This window comes from Electrona antarctica (genome assembly GCF_951216825.1).
Source record: "Electrona antarctica genome assembly, chromosome: 7".
NCBI lineage: Eukaryota > Metazoa > Chordata > Actinopteri > Myctophiformes > Myctophidae > Electrona > Electrona antarctica.
In genome coordinates, this window is record NC_136812.1 from 10,055,877 (window position 1) to 10,078,580 (window position 22,704).

Below are 22,704 nucleotides of genomic sequence, written 5' to 3' on the forward strand. Positions count from 1 at the left end.
GTAGCGTGACACTCGGTGGCGCGCTATGAGCTTGTAGATCTGCTATTTTTCAATAGCTAAAGCATAACATAATGCTAACACCAAAAGGGGTTCCCGCCCAAAATGGGTTAAGGCTATTATAACCAAATGTTAATGGGTTTTAGAGAACCTTGAAACCTGTGTAATTTGTTGAATATACAAGCAGGCTATTTTTTTGCTCCTCCTACTATATACGTGTTTTCGTTGGGCCTAAACCTGTGTGGCCCGCTTCTTTGATCTCCCAAAACCAGACTGTTTGATTGCCATCCCTCCCTCCCACAAGCCCTCTTTACTTCTACCCTGCTTGGTGCTCAGAATGCGTACACGTCGACGGCGGCGGGAGCGAGCCAGCCAGCGGGATTAAACATCAAGAATAGGCAGCAAGGGCAGGATTTGGTGTGACTGAGTGGTGGAGGTTGGGCGTTCCTCGTGTGAATTAGAATTCCAGAGACCAACAACGCTGACTGGAGGTTGTAGGCTCAGCACATACCTTCCACATGAGTCAGTCCGGCTTGTCCAGGGGTGAGACAGAGAAGGAATGAGAGAGAGGGTTTAGTTGTGTGTTTACAACACTTGATGCAATCTGTTAAATGTCAGTAATGATGCCGCTGGGGCCCTGCAGGCTTCCTCCTGCAATGCCAACATTAGAGAGACATGAGGATTAACCTAAGGGACAGAGTCAGGAGGATGGAGAGATGGCTATTGTAGTCCTGCCTCATTCACACTGGGATAACAATGTAACTAAGGCTAAAGACCTATTCATACTTCAGTTTTAGGTGACCACTTTGTTAAGCGAATCACAGCTCAGCCAAACGGCAAACGCATCTCTCTTGTTTTTACTAACCACTGTTTTGGTGGTCAGACTGGTGACTGTTTCGAAAAGGAGAAGCCCGCACAACTGTCACTTCTCACCTACATCTAGTTGCAACACAAACATACACATTCCTACACGTTGCAACTTGCAAGACCAGACGACCACCTCCGAGAATATTATGCATGACGATATTCCCAGGGTGTATGAACTATGAATTCTTAGAATTGTGAATTGTAGTCAAACTTGTCTAGGTGGTTTCATGGGTTCTTTAGGTTATGGCACTAGTCTGGAACTACAGTAGGCGAAGTAACCGTGAGACCATTAAAGATGTTCAGCCATCTAGATGAGCGAAAAACAAATTGACAGAGAGGAATGCTGTAGGAAAAGAGGAACGTGACAAGCTGTGGCTCAGCCCCATAGTGAGACTTTGGTCCAAATCAGTCAGTAATTGCACATCTGCCTGCTGCTAAATAAAGCAGTGTCTCCGACGTTGAGGCCTCTATATTTACAACAGCCAAAGAAGTGCGTGGGAGGACGCAGGAACTGCGGAGTGACAGAAGAGGAAGTGCCAGAGAGGGAGGAGTGAATGACTTTTGTGCAGGAGACAACGTTTAACACAAGGACCTTTCCTTTCCCCAATCCTCGCTGAAGATACTCTTCTGGCAGGCGTTGTATAGATTAATTGATAGAGTATATATATGTACCACGTATGATACTTTTCTGATACTCACTGATTCTGTTCAGAATTCTGAAAGGGCTGGCAGACGCCCTAGCTTTTCTAAATTGTTACCGTTTCAAAACATTTGCAAAAAGAATTAAACAAATTTCATAAATTAAAGCAAAATCCAAGAAATTCCATGAATTAGGGAAAAAAAAGTAGTGAGAATAGCAAATCTACAAAGTCACAACGCGTCGCATCACGATGCATTGTGAGCTTGTAAATCGGCTATTTTCAGCTACCTTGGGTCCTGGGGAGACATTCTTTTGGGTCTCGAGTAAAAACATTTTGGATGTGGATTTGTGGGCAGCTCACATAAGAGGCATTAAATGTCCCAAAATGGGGAGGGGGGAAAGCCTCTGAAATACGGCCTTCTTTAATCTGAGACAGGAAATATGAGATCTGCATCCTGCAACTTCAAACGGGTTCTCCTATTAGGGGCTCAGGCAGGAGATCTGGAACTGGCGGTTGGAGATTTAGCTTCCTGGCAGCATTCCAAACAGCCAGTGTTTCCTTTTACAGGTGTCTGTGAGACGGGTGGGCCCAGAAGAACCCGCCAGCCAGGCAGCACCCCCTTCTGCCCTCCCTTCCTGTGTAATACCTTGCTTTTTTTCTCCACAAGAGAGCTATTCTACACAAGGACGTACGTGGGGTTTTCGTAGTTCAAGGCAAAATAACTTGGCTCCGTCTTGAAGCAAGAGGCAGGAGGGGTTCAGTTTGGGCTGCGGGATTGTCTCGCGGTATCCCGAAGACCGATCTTGTCTGTCCGTGGTTCTATTTCTGTCTGCGAGGAGTACGTGCATGTGTCTGTCGGTCTTGTCTGTCTGTCTGTCTGTCTGTCTGTCTGTCTGTCTTTCAAGCGAGAGATGCTGGTTAGTCTCTCAGATATTCTTTTGCAGTGGTAAATGTTTGACACACACACAAACACACTCCAGGGCGTACTATTCATTCTGCCTAGGACAGCATCCCAGACTGTTTGGGTAACTTCTTCTGAGTGAGAACCAATATTATTTTGATCCAAACTTGTTTGACATGGGTCATTTCAAGTGTTTGTTGAATCAGTGCTTCACATTATTAATGTACACGGTTCTTACAAGCTAGGAAAAAGGGTTATTTGAGTCCAGGTTCTGTTATTTAAGTAAACCAACAACGGGAAAACCACCCAGCCTACTCCAGAACGATGCAAGTTGGGATTGGGAATTCTTGCTCTACCCGGTAACTGTAGGCACCCTGTTATGCCCATATTGGGGGTCCCTCATGTCATAAGTATATGCCCACAAATATGGGTTTATCGGTTGGTTAGGCGGTTTTGGACAACTGAATCGGCACCGGCGGTCGTCCAGGACCCAAGTCTTAACTGACTTTCCTCTGGTCCTTTTGTTGTTTGTAGTCGATTGGTCAGGCGGTTCTCGAGATGCACGAAGGACGGGTAGTACACTCATTCACACAGATTTTGTGAATTTATAGGTAGAAGGATGAACTGTAGCAAACTGGCATAGCTCTCCGAGCATAACATTCTCATTTGGTCTAATCTAATGGAATTAGTAAAGCTTGTAGGTCTGCTATTTTTGAAAAATCGTGAAAATATTTATTTCAGAAAACTGAAGGATTTAGAAGAATCTTTTAAAATTTCGAGGTCAGGCCTAAATGGGTTAATATGGATGAATGTAATTATGAATGCAGTCAGTCATGTAATTAACTTCTGAAATGTCAAAAATATATGTATTTGAATAATTAATTTTCCTCTATCCCCAATGTTTAAGATTATACAATTTTATTGGAAGAAATTCACGTTGTCATTACACTGAGTCAGTGTAATATTCACTGTTGATTTGCCTCAGTTTGTACAATCTTGGAGTTAAATTAACACCGCTGATTTTCGGTGTAGTTTAACCTATTCTGGGCGGGAACCCCTTTTTGGTGTTTTAAACATCATGTTATAACTTAGCTATTGAAAAATAGCAGATCTACAAGCTCATAGCGCGCCACCGAGTGGCGCGCTATGAGCTTGTAGGTCTGCTATTTTTGAAAAATCGTTAAAATGTGCCTCAAATCTTTCAGAAAATTGTCATGATTTAGAAGATTTTTATTTTATTTCGACGTCAGGCCTAAATGGATTAATTGGTCTTTGAAGCCCTAGTTTTTTTCTACCCTTGCACTGTGATTAATGGTCGAGCCCTGGCAAGTGTTAAATGCTTCATAAAATATTGGGAGTTACTCTACGCTGTGACTCCTATGTGGAATTAATTACGCTCCTGCCACTTTTATAGGGACTTTCAACACTTGCCATATTAAGCAAATAAACCTTTCCTTGATTTTGAACAGACCAGCTCTGAAACTGAAAATAATTGCTATATTCCTTCCTATACGTAGTCTTGTGCATTTGCTAAACAAACCGGATATACATTGAGGTACAAATAGGGGCTTAAACCAAAACTTGGGGGAGTTTTGCTTACATTTCCAATGCGTTTGCTTGCATTGTCAACATTTTACTAAATGTGAACATTCCGTTCCACATACGGCTTCTTGTGAGTGACGTAACACACCTCATGTCACCGTGTCCCTCTCCGTAATGATGGCAATCAACACGGTAGCCCTTGGAGGACAAGGTTTGTTTTCATTTCAAATATGTCCAGCAATCTAAACTCCATGATCATGTTATGCTTTCAAATAATGTAATGAGTGCTTGACAGCTTGTGTAACTTCCAATCACGTTCCATATTGAAATAACGTTTTGAAGAGGCTTGGGCTGTGCAAATGGCACAGTCTCTGGAAGAAGAACACGTCCACTGAAAGTTCAATAGTTCATTTACTATATGTAGTCTTATCTGTCCTTTTTTACAAGTATTGTTTTTCACTGAGATAAATATTGTGTTTATTTCACTGTGGTGGTCAAGACATTTTTAGAAAAAAAGAAAGCACATAGGGGAGTTGACAATATCGGTAATGGAACATCTGAGTTTATGTTGGAGTAGCGACCGGCAATCACAAGGAATAAATCCAGATTACAGAATGGAAACCCTTGCATATCCGATGATGTCTCCGCTTGATTCAAGTCCAGCTACAGCCTGGGGATGCATGGGACAGGCAGACAATGGTTATTTTCTGACCGTGTCCTTTCCAGCTGGAGGCAGCCAGGATGCAGCCATCTACCTCAAGCCACCCCTTGTCCTGCCTGTCCCACACACTGTCTCTTCTTACAGTCCCTGGAGTCACTCTGGGACAGGATGTTAACCCATTTAGACCTGAGGACGATTTTACAAATCTAAATCCTGACAGTTTTCTGGAAAAAAAACCCATGTTTCTATGTCAGTCATTTTCAAACATTTTCATGTCAAAGACCCCCAAAAATATATGTAATTGGCCGCCGACCCCCATCTGAAAATATGTAGTTCTGTTCCAGGGACCTCCCAGAAGCAAAGGTATGAGTTAAAACCGTTCACTGTGAAAGGAAGGAAATTCAAAGATTCGCGCCATATTTTCACGATTTTTCAAAAATAGCAGACGAGTGGCACGCTACGAGCTTGTAGATCTGCTATTTTTCAATAGCTAAAGCATAACATAATGCTTTAAACACCAAAAAAGGTTCCCGCCCAAAATGGATTAAGCTGAGCTGGAGAATCCCCATATCGCCTTGTGGCCCATCGTGGACAGGATTCTGGTGGCACTTGGAGGGAAATGGAATACAAGGCTTTGTTCTTCCAGTTTGCCACCGTCTGCCTGTCAAGGCCAGTAGGTATAGCTGTGTGTAAACAATGTTGGAGCAGCATCTGCGTCTTGTGTTTGGTGGCAGCCAGTGGGAATCTGCCTGTCCTGCCTTCGCTGTAACAGGTGACATGATCCAGCTTCTGCTGTTCACACAGGGAGAACTAACATTAACATTAAAGGTATATTCAGTGATTTCACTTAATTCAAATATCACTTATTTTTTCTTATTTTTTGGATAATCCTCCCTACTATATAGTGTGCTGACCATATAAGGAGTTCCTCCCTGTCCCCAGTGAGCCCCTGGGGTCAAAAAACCCTAGTTTCGGTTTGGGCTTTGGGTGGCAAAGCCTTCATCCAATCAGGATGAGAGGGGCCTTCCTCCAATCATGATCGAGTGGGGCGGGCATTGGTGCGCGTGCTGTTGGTCTGTTGTACTTCCCCCACTGTAGAGCGTGTGCATGTGCACATCTTGTTACCGGGTGGACCGTTTTTTTCCCAAATCACCCAAATCACTGAATGCCCCTTTAACATTTGTGTTAACATTAACACTAACTTTCGTCATTTCTGTCATCAAAGAAATCAGAATTTTAGGCTAACAAATGTCTTAAAATGTCTTTCATAATCCACATTGAATGGATTATGAAGGTACTTCTTCTATAATGTACGCGGGCTGCAAAGATTATATTAATTGAACAGTCTTGCGGTCCAACATACGGTCGTATATTGGTCCCATGTTGTAGTTTTCTGTTCTCCCTCAACAATTCGTATTTTAATTTTCCAACTCTCCTAAATGAGGCAACAGGGATTTTTTAGGAGGTAAATGTACATGTTTGCGAATGTAGAAATACTTTGTTTACAAGTAATAGTCTGGTACTCAAAATTGAATTGAGTAAATGTACAAAAGTATTGGTATCAAAATGTACCAAAAGTAGAAAGTACTCATTATGCAAAATGTCCCATATTTCAAGTTTCCAAATGTATACAAATCTTTTGAAAATAGCAGATCCACAAGCTTGTAGATATGCTATTTTCAAATGGCCGAAATGTATATACCGGTAGGCCTGAATTGGGTAAGGTATGTTTTGTAATGATAATGTAGTAACCAACTAGTAACTAAAGTTTCCAAATAATTGTAGTGGAGTAAAAGTACAATATTTGTCTCTGAGATCTAGCGGAGTTGAAGTAAAAAGTATAGAAATAGAATTAGAAATACTCCAGTATAGTAAAAGTACCTCAAAATTGTACAGTACTTACGTAAAATGTACATTAGTTGGTTTCCACCACTGCTGTTCAGTAGCTGCCCACTGCTCCTAATGGGCAGGCTGGGTGAAGGCCAAATTATACTTGTCCACCAAATTACACATGTCCGCATAAGCCGCATCCGCATAGCAAGCAGCATCATATCATATTGAGTTTGACTACAGCCTGTGTTTGCTGTTGCTCTTGAATACGTGCGTGTCTGCGACACAAATTGTAGTATAATCACAACAACCACGTTGTCTCGTCCACTGTCTGCAGACCCTCACAGAACTATAATCAACTGGCCATTAAATGCAAGACAAATATATGTCATGTTTTATTGCCTCCACCAGGCCGAAGGCATGGGGAGAGAGTATGTTTTGCACTCCGTCCGTTTGTGTGTGTGTGAGTCCGTGTGTTCGTCCGTCCGTCCGTCCGTCCGTCCATCCGTCTTACTTCCTGGACTACATCAAGGACTGTCTAAAGAGGACGAGACGCGAAGACCGTACGGGCGACGCCATGTTGCTCCATGGTCCTCCATGGAAGGAAAGAAACATGCGCAGTTGAGACCAAGGAAGCTGAACGCGGAAGTGTTGGCTGCATATAGCCCATTGCGCATGTTTCTTTCCTTCCATGGAGCACCATGGAGCAACATGGCGTCGCCCGTACGGTCTTCGCGTCTCGTCCTCTTTAGACAGTCCTTAGACTACATGTTGTCTCAGTAAGACAGCCCTCCCCCTATCCACAAGGAGGGGCAGTGCACCAAAGCATTATGGGAATTGTAGTCCAGGAAGGAAGTGAGCCCAGTGTCCATGACATCAGAGACACTGGGCTCACTGCTCAAATCTAAAATATCTAAAAAACACATATTACACACAAAGACCCCCAGGAAAGTGTTCTAAATCTTCTAAACGTCATTAACATATATTTTTTAGCAAAAAGGGTGAAGTTTCCCTTTAAGTAGAGGGAAGGGGGAAAAAACGTACAAGACCCGTGCGGCCCGGGGCTTGTAATGAAAACAAGCGCTCCCCTTCCCTCGTTAAGCTACAGATACGCTGGATCACTGTAGAAGCAACTAACGCACCTGTGATTGATAAACCGACCTAGAAGTACATTATAGTGTCTTGTTTTTATCACGTCTACTAGATGGAAACTAGAAACCAGGTTTGGGGCTATGATCCGTTTTACAAAAATAGATTATGAGTTGAGTCGAGTTGTGACTTCTCTCGAAGCTGTGTTGCTGTCACCCATAGTGCTGCACAATCAATCGAAAAAAGATTGCAATCTAGATTCAGAATTTCAGACACCTATGCGATAAATTTGAGCAAGAATCGTGCAGCACTAGTTGGCTGACCAAAGTGGCCAGTCGAGCTCCACAGAAAAAAATAGGTGTAACGCAGTGGCCTGTAGAATGATACCATAGTGTTACCATAGGTGCAGACAGAAAAAAGACAGAAAAAGAATCGTGTGAGAATCGTGATCTCAATTCTTGCGGACTAGTCACCCAGCAACTCTATTTTAGTTTTTCCCCTTCCTTGTTTGCCTCCTCTGTCCAACTCCTCCAAGGTTATGTTACTTGGAGGACTCGCCGTACAATGATATGTGTCTATCCTGTGTTGAATGCCATTGTTTATTCTCTGACTAAACACAAAGCTGCTTCTTTCCTGTCCTTGGAGCGCTCCAGTGAGTCAATACAGCTCTTTGTCTGCATGGTGTCAGTGAAGGAACATGTGCACAGTTGGTATGCCACTAAAAAACAATGCCAGCCGTCATCTGATGGCACCTTGGAAACATACTTACTGAGTCAGATAACGGCTAGCCTCGCGTAGCCAGACTATGGAAACTATTCCACAATCTCCGAATGCTATATAGTCTGGAAACTACACCTCCCGAAATCCGAGTAAGGAAGCTGCCATTTCCGTTCACAGAAATATATTTTAAAATATCTTTTTACATTTTTTTTTATTTTTTTTCCTTTTCAGCTAAGCAACAAGCTTATATGCTTAGATGATTTCTATTTCTATTAGGATAAATGTGTGTGACTGTCTGTACTGTCGCTTACTCATGATGGAGTTTCCGTTGCTCCATGACGGAAGCATTTGAAAATTGCGAGAGGCAACAGTCTGGCAAAGCGAGACTAGATAACAGCAAAGACCCCATTTTGTGCATCACACTTGCGTGAAGTGAGGGGCGCAGCGAGGGCAGTATTTATATCAGCCAGATGATGTTTTATGTTGTCATTTACAGCCCAACAAACATTAGAGTCTTACTCTTGGCTGGCAAACGAATGACATTATTTTTTTATTTTTTTGTCATCAAAGTTTTTTAATGATTTTACAATAAAGCATACAAAATACACATGACTTAAAAAAAAAAATACGAATGACATACCATTAAAGTCCATAGACTTGGCCTACCACATGACGCAGTTTCAGAAAGCCATGCATTGGAGGGGATGTATCCCCACCAGCCTGCAAAATTAGAGTTGTAGTGATGACTAGCCAGTGTTTTATTTGTGCAAAACTTTGTACCTCACAAATAGTGCACAGCATTTCTATTCATGCTCGGTTCAGCCAGGTGAATCCAGGTGAAATTTAAAGATCTTTTGTTGATTTCATCTATAGAGCCACTTCATTCATAAAGGCCAAAGCCACAGGATTTCAGAAGGGTGAGAGCTCTGGTGGTGTTCTTAGACATTCTAGAATGTTCACCTCAACTGAATCCCGAAGCCCGACATCTGCATGTATATTTATATTTAGTCTCGGCGTATGGAAGTGGACTCCGTCCTGGCCTCTCATCAATACGGTCTCCCTGGACGTCCGCCCGGGATTATGTCAGCTGCAGACAATATGCTGGAAGAATGGGCTTCTGGTGCTGCTGATTTACACAGAAACGTAATACTTTGGGGTGGGAGACTGCACTTTTCGAGTGTGCGCCGTAATTTCTTTCACGACTTGTTTTTCTAGCATTTAGTATATGCGGCCTCATCGGCATTTTCATGCTGGCCCCAAGGCTGGCCGTCTGCCTGCCATGTGGTGGAGTCAGTGTATGTAGGTTTTCAGGGAGAGGAATTCACCTCACATATTCGGTCGATGCCCCGTTGCCGGGTCCCTCCCTGCTCCACTCCTGGTTCTACATGCAAGTCTGCCCCAGGTTGTTGGTAAAGTACACCCCAACCCACCCCTTAGCAGCACATGAAGTCTTTCTTGCACTCTTTGTATCTGTTTAAACAGCAGGTCTACACACACAGGGTAACATGGAAGTGTGCGTGCGTGCGTGTGTGCATGCAGGTTTTTGGGATGAATGCCTCAGGATAACTCAAGGACATTTCTCTCCGTTCGTCCAGGAGTGTTGGCCAGCTATATTTGGGCTTGTGTTTGTGTGCACTCAACCATGACCCAAATCCCTGAAGATTTATAGCCGCTGAAGGTGTTTGTGTGTGTGTGTGTTTTGTGCCAGCTTGCATGTGTATAAAAATACTACTTCAACATTTGTTTTTGCAAACCCCTGCCAGGCGAGGCGCGTGCACGTGTTTGCACTGCTTGTTTGGGTCCTCCGGGCTGTTCATCATTGTGCATTTCAAAATATAAAGGTGGAGGAAAAATTATTTAAGCAAACCTTCTTGGAGAAACATTGAGACTTCCCAGATTAGGAGCTGATGTCATGTCTGAAACGCAGATGGGGGGGAAAAAGAAAACAGAGCCGTTATTTATGTATCGATTCCATTATTTTTGCGAAACAATGTTTTTTCAGTCCCGACTCCATTATCCTGAATTATCCACATCCTTATAATCATAATTTTGTGAACACTAATCGTTCGTCTCAATCAAGCATCAGTGTATTAATAGTCATATCGACTGGACAAGATCCTCCAGAAACTATTTCAGTTTTTCCCCTGGAATATTGTGTTAATCTATGCCAGTGGTTTTCCACCTTTTTCATTTCAAGGCCCATTATTAATTCAGCATTTGAGCCATGGACCACCGTTTGATGAGATTTAGGGCTCCATTTTCGTCACCGTTAAACCCCTTATCCCTAAACTTCTTTGCATTTTTTTACTATTTTGCAAAACATTTTCGAATAGTTAAAATGGCCAGTCTACAAGCTCACAACTTGTCAATGTAGATTGGCTAGTTGAACTATTCAAAAATGTTTTGCAAAATAGTAAAAAAGGCAAAGAAGTTTAGGGATAAGGGGTTTAGCGGAGACGAAAATGGAGCCCTTAGTCTCTCAGACCCAAAACTAAAGAATATTTTGTTATCATTGGATAATACTTTTTCCACAATTCCATGCTGTATTGATGTTGGTACCATAGGAGAGACATGGGCAAACGTTTATCAAAATAATAATTCTTCGTCTACATTCTCTAGTTGTGTAGACAACTTACCGTAAATCCATTTGGTTTCAATTTACCAGATCTAATAAGGGCCGATTTTGTTACCAACTCTCCATCATTTATCCGGGGAATTACCCCTGGAACCCCCTCAAGGACCACTGGTTGAAAACCACTGCTGACCGCTCCGAGCCCATCTAACTCTGGCAGCAGCCAGAGTTTTAACTAGAACTAAGATGAGAGAACATATTACTCCAGTTTTGGCTTCACTGCACTGGCTACCGGTTGTTTTTAGGATTGATTTTCAAATTATTTTACTTGTTTATAAAGCTCTCAATGGTCTCGCTACCTACCTTCCTACCTACATGACTGGCTGCCTAAATATGTCCCAAACCGCCCCCTAAGGTCTTCCACTGCTGGCCTGCTCGCTTTGCCTAAAAAAATGGCAACTAAAAAATATGGGGAAGCAGCGTTTTGCTTCTACGGGCCGACGGCGTGGAACAAACTCCCACTGTACCTTCGACAGGCAGCCTCTGTAGACATTTTTAAAGCGCAGCTCAAGACCCACTTCTACACTCTTGCTTTTAATTGATCTTTTAATTTTTTTTTTGTTATTCATGTCCTCACTGTATTGCATTACTGCTCTTGTTTTTTTAATGTTTATGCCTTGCTTTTCTTTTTTTTCTCCATTGCTCTGTAAAGCACTTTGAGCTGCATTTCATGTCATGAAAGGTGCTATACAAATAAAGTTTTATTATTATTATTATTATTATTATTATTATTATTATTATTAACCAGGCTGTGCTTGTTGTTTTTGCTTTGCTCTCACTGCAGCCGCACTGCCCTTCATCGTCATGAACATCATCTTCAGGCCATACCAGAGAGGGGTGTACTGCGATGACGAGAGCATCATGTACCCCCTGAAGTCTGACACCATCACCCACGGCCTGCTGGCCGCCGTCACCATCTCCTGCACCGTGATCATTGTAAGTCGGCGGGGTCTGGGGGTGGCAGTGGCTCAGGGGTAGAGTTGCCAACCGGAAGGTTCCCAGTTCGATCCCGGGCTCCCCCAGAGTTAGTGTCGTAGTGTCCTTGAACAAGACTCTGAACCCCCTAACCAGTCCACTTTTCACAGTCAGTCAGTTTGCACTCTTCAGACACAGGCAGACACAGAGATCTCCATGTGGGACACAGACAGACAGTTAAAATGGGTGCTATGACAACGGGTATTATTAGGTTCCCAAGTTGCATCTTTCCCAAGTACTGTAAGCCGGTGGCCGACAGGCACGTACAGGTCTAGTGGAAAAAATGACAATCGCATGAGAAATCGAGGTTCACATTTGAGCAAGAATCGTGCAGCACTACACCCATTACTACTCTCCCTGGGGTCTCAACCAATATCGTACAAAAAACAAGCCCAAAATGACAGTCATATTTCACCAGCTGCACACATATATGTGTGCGTGCGTGCGCGCGCGCACACACACACACACACGTCTGCCTGTGTCTGAAGAGTCCAAACTGACTGTGAAAAGTGGAGTGGTTACGTAATCAATTTGCAGGTGTGGGGTTGCCATGGCAATCAATTGGCTGAGGCAGAGGCTGGAAATTGCACAGGTGGCTGCGGGTGTGTGGAACACATGTGTCGAATTTGAAGTCGGTGGGGCAAACGGTTCTCGAGTTACGTGCATTACAACCGTACACACACACACACACACACATACACACACACACACACACACACACACACACAGAGACGTGGCTCATTTATTGTAGGATGGGTTGTTGCTGGCTGCAATGCTGTCCCATTGGCTTAGAGCAGGCGTTCTCAACGTTTTTGGCTGGGGACCCCCGGAAATGCTTTGGTCATGTCTCGCGATCCCGAGGGATCACGACCCACGGGTTGAGAACCCCTGGCTTAGAGGTCGGCTAGAGGCAAATAGCCTAGAGACAAGTCAGCCAATCAGGACGATAGGTCGTCACTACGGCAGCCAACCCGAGAGAAAATAGACCAGCATGCTTTCCAAGCAGCTGGTAAAAACATATTTCATATCAATACATACCATTCATACAACACAACAGTACAACACAAAACATTATGTCATAACTTGTCTAATACGTTAATACAATTTAATCTTCAACGTAATTGATGTCAAAATACATATTGCAGTGGGATGTCGAGCTCGTATCCCCTTCATATCTCTTGTGTGAACAAAACAATTTAAACCTTTTGTTCTCTTATGGGAGAAATATTCATCCTCGCTGCTCTTTGTCATGTTTGGCATGCTTGTTGTAACCTATTTTCTAAAATCAACTGCTAAAATGATGTGGACTGGACTTTGTTTACTATATTTAATAGAACTGAAAGAATATTCCAGTGACACACACAGGATATGAAACAGTTTAACCCATTCAGCCTGACCTCGAAATTTAAAAAAAATCTTCTAAATCCTCCAGTTTTCTGAAATAAATATTTTCACGATTTTTAAAAAATAGCAGACCTACAAGCTCGTAGCGCGCCACTCGGTGGCGCGCTATGAGCTTGTAGATCTGCTATTTTTCAATAGCTAAATTATAACATAATGTTTAAAACACCAAAAGGGGTTCCCGCCCAAAATGGGTTAAATAGCTTCAGGATATTTAATCTTCTCAAACTGCAATAATGAAAACGTCTGAATAATATGATCTCTGTCTTCTCCTTTCTCTCTCTTATTCCCCCAGGTCTCGTCTGGAGAGGCCTATTTGGTCTACAGCAAGAGAGTCTACTCCAACTCCGACTTCAACCAGTATGTGGCTGCTCTCTACAAGGTACTGGGCACCTTCCTGTTCGGGGCAGCCGTCAGCCAGTCGCTAACGGACCTCGCCAAGTTCACCATTGGCCGACCGAGGCCCAATTTCATGGCCGTTTGCGCCCCCAAGGTCTGCAAGGGCTACGCGCTGGAGATTAACTGCACTGGCATGCCTCGAGACGTCACAGAGTCCAGGTGGGAGGCTAGAGCATTTTCCTTTATAGTTAATTGTCTGTGCAAACTGCTCTACACCAGGGGTTCTCAACGTTTTTGGCCGGGGACCCCCGGAAATGCTTTGGCATTTTGGCCCCGCCCCCTCCCGACCCCCAATATAAATTGACTGCTACAATAACCTTAAACCATTTTGGGCGGGAACCCCTTTTGGTGTTTTAAGCATTGTTATAATTTAGCTATTGAAAAATAGCAGACCTACAAGCTCGTAGCGCGCCACTGAGTGGCGCGCTACGAGCTTGTAGGTCTGCTATTTTTGAAAAATCGTGAAAATAAATTTTTTTTAAATAATTTGGGGACCCCCTAAAATAATTTGGCGACCCCCCCGAGGGGTCGCGACCCACGGGTTGAGAACCCCTGCTCTACACTACTTAAAACACAAGGGGTTCCCGTCCTGAATGGGTTCAAGAAGGCGGGGGACATTGACTTGAGGGACGCCTTAATTTGACTTAATGTTAACACTCCCATCGTCCAGGACGAAGTTCTTTGTCCTTTCTATTAGTAACGCCCGACGCCCAGGACGAAGTAATGTCCAAAAGACAAAGTTTATTGATATGAGAACGGATCGCATGGCTCTATAGCCCAGGAGCGCCTGTTGGGCAATCCTCGGTGACGCGCAAGAGTGAGACGTCATCGAAAAACTCCCTCCCCTGTTTAGCTGATGAAAACTAAAATCTTAAAACGTTCGTAACTCTAAATCATCCCGTCTAATTATGAAAAAAGATCCTGTGTTAGACGGCGCTCCGCGGTCCAGTCGCTAGTCGCGATAGATTTATTCTTGTCTCCCGTTGTTGTCGATCGACTCTAGAGTGGTGTGGCTATTGTTAGCTGCTACACACACATCAACAACTTCCGCCGGTCCGTCCGGAAAAGGGGTCTGTCTGTGTTTATAAATCGACTGGGCGATATAATGTAATGGATTAAATAACACCGGGAAATTAAAGTGTTAACAATGTCATTCTGGTGCCGTGTTTGAGCTGCGCTGGGGTTACTCATGACGTTTCTTTGTATTGTTGTTGTTCTCCAGGTTATCCTTCTATTCCGGTCACTCTTCGTTTGGAATGTACTGCATGCTCTTCCTAGCGGTAAGTAGAACAAAAAGCCTTCTATCCGCTGAGCGGACTCCCATGTGAACACATTTCACATCATGAACATTTCGTCTCATGAGAGCCCGGATGGAATCATCTGATGTCATGTTTCTGTTTTTAGATCGGTACTGAAGGACTGATTGTGTTGTGTCGTGTTGTGCTGGGAGTATTTCATAGAGACAGTGCCTGTGGACATATAGGGGAAGTTCAGTTGGAAGAATGTAGACACTCAGACAAATGAGCTGAAGGGACATGCTGCCGTTTCTCAGAGCCGATGATGAAGGCAACACCAGGACGGTTCTCTGACCCCCTTTGTCTGTCCAGTTCACTGCCCCTTGGCGGCCTTGGGTCTGTCTGTGGGTTCACTGCCCTTTGGCGGCCTTGGGTCTGTCTGTGGGAAGGGCCAGGCGCTGCTTGCTGCTAGACGTCGGTGTGCTTCGAGGGGCCAAGCAAAGCACTTTGTCATCCTCTCTAAAACCTTGTTTGGCAATAGCAGTTGAAATAAGAGACTGAAATGTCACTACTACTAGCTAGAATCGGTAAAGCCTGTAAAACGCGGCGCTACGTATTTTGGTTATTGGCTCCAAGCAAACGGAGCTAAGCTCGCAGATGTCCAGCTTATATACTGTCTAGTGTATTAGCGTACAAGCGCCCTGCAGTGTTCGGTGCTGAGTTTGAGTGGCTGGATGGCAGGGGGGCTCTGCCGTAGTGCCAACATCCACCACCACTCCAGCTTGTGGATCCCCAGGAATCTGTGTGCCTTTTGCCAGTTTCTTATTTTTCTTCTTCCTCCTCCTTTTTTAAAAAAGGAGTTTCAGTTCATAGTAGGGGATATTTAAAATTATATTCATTTTTCCAGTTTAGTCACAAATGTTACCGCTTACCTACTATAAGTCAACTGGTTTTCTTTGACTTAGACGAGGTGGCAGTGCATGCGAGTTATTGCCTCTTATTTTATTGCTGGGATCTGGACTGGACGGAGCCGGCCTGATAATGTATGCCATATAGTTTACCGAGAAAATATTGAAAGTGCAAGGTCCAAGAAATGTTTAAAGCTGCATTACCTCACCCCTTCGTCAGCAACTTCGACAACATTTGATAACATTTGACAAATGCCAACCCAATGCAAATAGATGCTCGCGCCAGACCGCCAGTCATAATAGCTTCTCTTTCTCCGAATCATGTTACCTTGTTTGGTCAGATGACATTTTAGAAGGCCAGAAGAACCAAAGCAAGCTTTGTGAAATAACGGAAAGGAATGCTTAAATAAATAAACATGCTCTTTCTCACTGTGCCCTTGACTTCCCCCCTCTCTCTCTCTCTCTCTCTCTCTCTCTCTCTCTTGTTCCCTTCCCTGGTCTGTGTCTCCTTGCCCTTTCATCATCACCCTCTATCTCTCTCTCTCTCTCTCTCTCTCTCTCTCTCTCTCTCTCTCTCTCTTGTTCCCTTCCCTGGTCTGTGTCTCCTTGCCCTTTCATCATCACCCTCTCTCTCTCTCTCTCTCTCTCTCTCTCTCCCTACAACCACTACCATCCATCAATCTTTACTCTCCGTCCCCTTCTCTCTCTCCCTCTCCCTCCTCCTCCATGCAGCTGTACGTCCAGGCGAGGTTGGTGGCCAAGTGGGCAAGGCTCCTCCGGCCCACCATCCAGTTCTTCCTGGTGGCCTTTGCGGTGTACGTGGGTTACACCCGAGTCTCTGATTACAAGCACCACTGGAGTGACGTGCTGGTGGGCCTGCTGCAGGGAGCGCTCATCGCCGTGCTCAACGTGAGTGCTGCTTCTGCACAGCTGCTCTTCCATCACTGTTGATTTCCTCCACTTGTCTTTTTTTTTATGTTTTATCCCACAATTTTGTAACCCATTTTTTTCACCCAGTGTCAATTATCTAATGTAACTACACTTCCTCTGCCAACCTGGGGGGGCAGCGGACTGACCTCATGCTTCCTTCTATGCATGAGGAGTCCAAGCTGAGGAGACCAGGATTACGGCATGTTTTTGTGAGGGTACAGGGAGAACATGCAAACTCCACACAGAAAGGTTCCTCGACTTGTCTTAACCCTCTGCTCTGAAAAGAATATATATGCGCCACATTTTCACGATTTAAAAAAAATAGCAGATCTACAAGCTCGTAGCGCGGCAACTTAAATAGTATTTTCCGTATTTTAAGAATATGTGACCAGATTTGACTGAGAGCCTGCCATCGCGCACATTCCAGCTTTTCACCAGAGGAGAAAAACTTTTTTTTCTTTCTTTTTTTCCCAAAATGAGTTAATAGCACAGGCAGACTCTTCACATACTAGTAACTAGAGCATGTCTGAAATAAGTGTCAGAGCTGAAATCGACATGTAAATATGAAATAAATGCTTAAACATGTAGCTAGGTGTAATGTTAGAGACCACAGAAGTGAACCTTTCAAGCCTGTTTTCTCAACTCGCTGTTTTCTGCAAGACATTACTCTATAAGCCATATCTCCAAAACTGGTGGGCCAAACTGAACAACCAATATGTCAATTTGAAGCTATGATTCCCTGCTTTCATATGACATAAAAAAACGAAAATTAAAAAAAAATCCAATGGCAGTCCCTCAGTCAAATTTAGTCACATATTTCAAAAAGCTTATTCTGCATTTACAAGTTAAACGCTGGGGATGCTGTGTGCATGTTCTTCCCTCCGCGTCATCAGCGCCCATACACCCAACAAAAGGGCCTTTCTGTGTGGAGTTTGCATGTTCTCCTCGTGTCCCCTAGGGTAGGTACCCTCACAAATAACACGCAGTAATCCTGCTGGTCTCTATACTACCTACTCCTGGTCAAGGACTATTAAATGAGGACAGGAAGTGAAGACCTCCCTGGAAGGAAAGAAACATGCGCAATTGAGACCAAGGAAGCTGAACGTGGAAGTGTCTGCTGCATATAGCCCATTGCACATGTTTCTTTCCTTCCAGGGAGCAACATGGAGTCCACCAACATGGTCTTTGCTTCCAGTCCTCTTTTACTAGTCCTTGCTCCTGGTCAGCCCGGGCGCCTGATGGAGGGGAAAGGAACTGGTTGGAATACCGTGTACCTTCCACGCGCTACGTCCAACCAGGGAAACTCCCTGCTGTCGGGTGATAAGAAACGGCCTGCTCACTCGTGCATTGAAGGAAGCATGAGCTCAGTTCGGAGCTCTCCCCAGGTAGACAGAAGGAGAGTAGCACCCAGGATTACAGGTGAAAACAATGGGTTACAAATATCGTGGGACAAACATTTAAAGAGAAAATTTTAAAGTAATTTTCTGCTCACTGTGAGATTCCTCCACCAGGCAGGTCTCCAGGCAACAGTTGTTTGGCCCTCTGAAGCGCGTCATCCAGCTGGCTGTTTTTATTGTTTGACCACTTCCCTGTTCTGATTGAAGTGCTGTCAGAATGACTTGTGGAATTCCTGGAGGTGTATGTGCGTGTGTGCGCCTGTGTGTGCGTGCAAGTGATTCATATTGGAAAGTGAGACTGAGACTGGGCATTCAGACTGCTGTTTGAGACCCTCCTGGGCACAATATTTTATGGTTTCTAGAGGCTGAACGGACCTCGTGTCTCCCTGTGTGTTCCCCTCAGACGTATGTGTGTGTGTGTGTGTGAGTGTGCACGCACATGTGTGAGTGTGCACGCACATGTATGCGTGCATAGAGCAGCTGGTGCAATGAACAGGTCCTTCCAGACATGTGCAATCACACTTTCCACCCCAGCCCTCGCATGCTTTACATCCCTATACATCCCGCGTACTTCTCCCTGGGAATAGATTACTCTCCAGCTGAACAGCACCAACCCTCTTCTCTCCATCTGTAGGTTCACTTTGTGTCCGACTTCTTTAAGAAACGCCCGCCGCGCTGCACCACCAGCCCGGAGACCGAGAGCGACGAGCCGGAGAGGAAGCCCAGCCTGCAGATCGCAGACGCCGAGCAAAACAACCATTACAACTACCACCATCACAACACGGGGCCCGTGTGACCCGGGCCTGCTGCGCTGCATGCGGGGGTCCTTGGGCTGCATGCAGGGGTCCTTGGGCTGCACGCTGCTACCCCAACAAGCACATGTACGAGGGCCCAACCAGAGGGCTGCAACCTTCGTTTTGTTTCATAGAGTATGTAGCTCTGTATGAGAGGGTGGACCGTGACCCCAGTTTGCTGTCTGTGTTCCACAGCATGCCGACTTGCAATCTTCCACGAGACGACCCCGTTCTAGTGCCTCAATATGGATTCTTCATTCCGCAGCGTACAATATGTAGCCGTTTGACCCCGGGGGTCAACCTAATAGCCTCAGTCAGTCGACAGCTTACAGCCTCGCAGCAGCTCCAGATGTGTCAACCACTTACACACTGCACCTACCCCCCCCCTTCAAACCACTGGATTGACTGAGGGGACTGTGCCCTGTTCCCGGGCGCCCGAGCTCCCTCTCAAAAGATGACCTCCTCTCCTCCCAATGGAGAGAGGAGCTTAATGATTTTTAAGCATCGTTGCTGATGCCGAAGTGTATATTATCCTTTTTATGTGAGTTTCCGTTTTTAATGGCCTTTTGTGTACAGAATCAACTTAGCTGGCAGTGACAAAGGCACTATAATACGGACAGAAAGACGATAAGAGGGTTCAATATTGTTGAAAGTATAATCATGGCTAGGTTGATCCCATTTTAGAGCACCTTAACCTGGCCACATGCTAGAAGAATCAAAGAATCAAAGAAAAGGCTGTGGTTGCTGACATTCCTCCAACAATAGATAGACACCTTGAAGTTTCGACTCACGTTCTGAGTTGATGAAAGGATCACACAGATCTGTCTTTAAGTCTTAAGTTGTAACAAATACCGCCAATAACAGCCGACATGCAGCCACGCAGCCAGGAGTGAAGAGTGAAGTAGCAATAGCCAACAGTAATCATATGGTCATCAAATGAGATACAGTATCTCATTTGATGACATTTCAGACAACTTGCTGAGCTGTTACCTGACTTGTTTGTTCAGTTGTACATGGGGCTTACATAGTTCATCAGACTTAACAAGGCAAATCAGACGGATACAGTGTATATTAACAAGTCATTTTAAGGCCAGTGTACGCTACTAGCCATCATTTTGAGATGTGTTGTGTCAACCGAATATTCCAATCATCGTGTCACCGCTCACCTCGTTCTACAGGTGTCCCCCGAGATCTGCCCACATTAGTGTCAAAATGTGGCCACTAATGGGAGCAGCTCTGACTAGTTAGTCTGCTAGCAGACGGCGGAGGGATTGAGTCGTAAACGCGTTCACACCACCAGATCACCAGGTCTGACCTCTAATGCCCATAACAGTTCCAATAGATCTCCAGACCGTGACAGAGTCACTAGCCTGTGGCCAGCGTTACTTATTTTTCCAAAAGTGATCTGAACAATATTGATTGAATCGTTTTGTGAAATGGACTGCAGAGTGGTAGTATACAATGGACTGCAGAGTGGTAGTAGAAATGGACTGCAGAGTGGTAGTATACATTGGACTGCAGAGTGGTAGTATACATTGGACTGCAGAGTGGTAGTATACATTGGACTGCAGAGTGGTAGTATACATTGGACTGCAGAGTGGTAGTATACATTGGACTGCAGAGTGGTAGTATACATTGACGTGGATAGCTTGTCTTAGATTTTTTTAACAGTGACATACCACTACTAGAGTGTAAAGAAATCACTGCCTTTTAAAAGACCATGGACATTTTCCTTTAATCCTTACCCTTTCTTTCTTTTTTGCTTTATTTTAAATTAGTTCTTGTTACATTGTGTTCTGTTATTATTATACAAGGAGAGAACGAGAGGGCCATTTTGATAATGGCGTTAATTTATTTGAAATACGAGACGTGTTTTTATTTACTCGTGGAAGGATGGAAAAAGATTCTCCATGCCAGCGCTGTTTAGGTTTTGTGCAATCACCCTCCTGCTTGCCACTACGAGCCACTAATACCATATCTGTCTGCTAATACCGTGAGATGCGTTTCATGTTCAATTAAGTCTATAATATGTACACATATATATACTGTATATGCATGTATGTTTTTGCTCTACGTGTAGGGCATGTCATGTACAGAGCAATCTGGCCCGTGACTAAACCAAAGCCTTCTCAGACTATAGTGCCTTTTGGAGTTGCCACACAAAAGGATCCAATTCCAGGTCTAAACATGAACCAGATGCCTTGGCAGGGGCTTTTTAAGGACTGTTGTAACGATAAAAGGCTCTGTGCCAAACGCCAAACCTCTGTGCTGTAAGCTGGTAACACTGCCCCTTTCCCCACTTCAAAAGATCTCACTGTGTTCGTTCCCCCTTACCCCGTGCCATGTGCGTGGATGGGGATAATTTGCGAATAAGGGCTCCTGTACAGTTCTTGTACAGCCCGCGGTGGACTGGTGACGTTTCAGACAGACCCGATTAAAAGAAAAAAGGGGAAAAAACCCAACAAAAAAGAGTGAGGGGGATGGATTCTCACCTGGTAGTGATTGTGCGGGCTCCGGAGATGACCTGGGACTGTGGAAAGCCACGATGGCACCAGAGAGGTGGAGACTGGAGAGCTAGGGGCCCCTTGTGGTGAGCCATGGTCCCATGAGACATCTCCTTTTTTTTAAAGGACTTGCCTTTGAATTCCAGAGAATGAGAGCCACCTGGAATGGATTTCAGTGAAGTGTTTTTGTCGTGCAAGCTGCCCCCCCTATCCTCTCTCACCTGTGCATTCCTACACAACCACCACCCATCTATCCATCCATCCAGCACAGCCCAGGTTACACAGTAGCCTGGAAACCAGACAAATCTACCACAGGACAAGAAAAAATATCCCTGGGCCTCAGTTTGAATTACATTTTGCTCACCCCAGAGTTGTGGGTGACCAATCAGAGCCCGCTATTCAAAGTGAGGAGACTTTTTTTTTTTCTTTGCTGTGACGTTGGAATCCGTTTGCAACCGCCACTTGGAAATGAATCTTCCACAGCCAAGTTCCAGACTAATATCTATGCAGTGACATCAGTCTGGCCACGCCAGGCCAACGTTACACTGCACAAAAGTGGATAGAGATGTAAAAACGTCATGGTCTTTGATTTTGCTCCAGCTTCTCCTTGTTGTAACTAGACTCTGCTGGGTCTTTCTCTGGTTGACGTGGCTCTGCTGGGTCTTTCTCTGGTTGACGTGGCTCTGCTGGGTCTTTCTCTGGTTGACGTGGCTCTGCTGGGTCTTTCTCTGGTTGACGTGGCTCTGCTGGGTCTTTGTCTGGTTGACGTGGCTCTGCTGGGTCTTTCTCTGGTTGACGAGGCTCTGCTGGGTCTTTCTCTGGTTGACGTGGCTCTGCTGGGTCTTTCTCTGGTTGACGTGGCTCTGCTGGGTCTTTCTCTGGTTGACGTGGCTCTGCTGGGTCTTTCTCTGGTTGACGTGGCTCTGCTGGGTCTTTCTCTGGTTGACGTGGCTCTGCTGGGTCTTTCTCTGGTTGACGTGGCTCTGCTGGGTCTTTCTCTGGTTGACGTGGCTCTGTATCTTTTTACATTTTCCTCTTGGTGTTTCAGTGCCTTCGACAAGGTCTTTTCTGGCCATTCTTCTGTGTGTCAAATATAATGTGTTTACTTTTGTACATTGACTCATCTGTAGATTGTCTGTGTGTAAAACATAGAATTTTAAATAAAGAAAACCTATCTACAGTGTCGGTATGTGATATTTTATTGGAGTTTTCTATTATATTTTATTTTTTTCACCTTTTAATTTTTTATTTTATTTTAATCTATTTTTACAAGGGAGACGT

General features: G+C 44.6%; 1 protein-coding gene across 1 annotated transcript in view; it reads left to right on the forward strand.

Moving 5' to 3' along the window:
- plpp2b (phospholipid phosphatase 2b) overlaps nucleotides 1-22,608 on the forward strand; it is a 28,185-nt gene extending 5,577 nt beyond the window's left edge. Inside the window, exons 2-6 of the mRNA XM_079505079.1 lie at nucleotides 11,665-11,816; nucleotides 13,552-13,814; nucleotides 14,878-14,935; nucleotides 16,531-16,707; nucleotides 18,760-22,608. Of these exons, the coding sequence (XP_079361205.1) occupies nucleotides 11,665-11,816; nucleotides 13,552-13,814; nucleotides 14,878-14,935; nucleotides 16,531-16,707; nucleotides 18,760-18,921 (812 nt within the window). The 3' untranslated portion in view covers nucleotides 18,922-22,608. The remainder of the gene's footprint in view (nucleotides 1-11,664; nucleotides 11,817-13,551; nucleotides 13,815-14,877; nucleotides 14,936-16,530; nucleotides 16,708-18,759) is intronic.
- The last annotated feature ends 96 nt before the right edge of the window (nucleotides 22,609-22,704 follow it).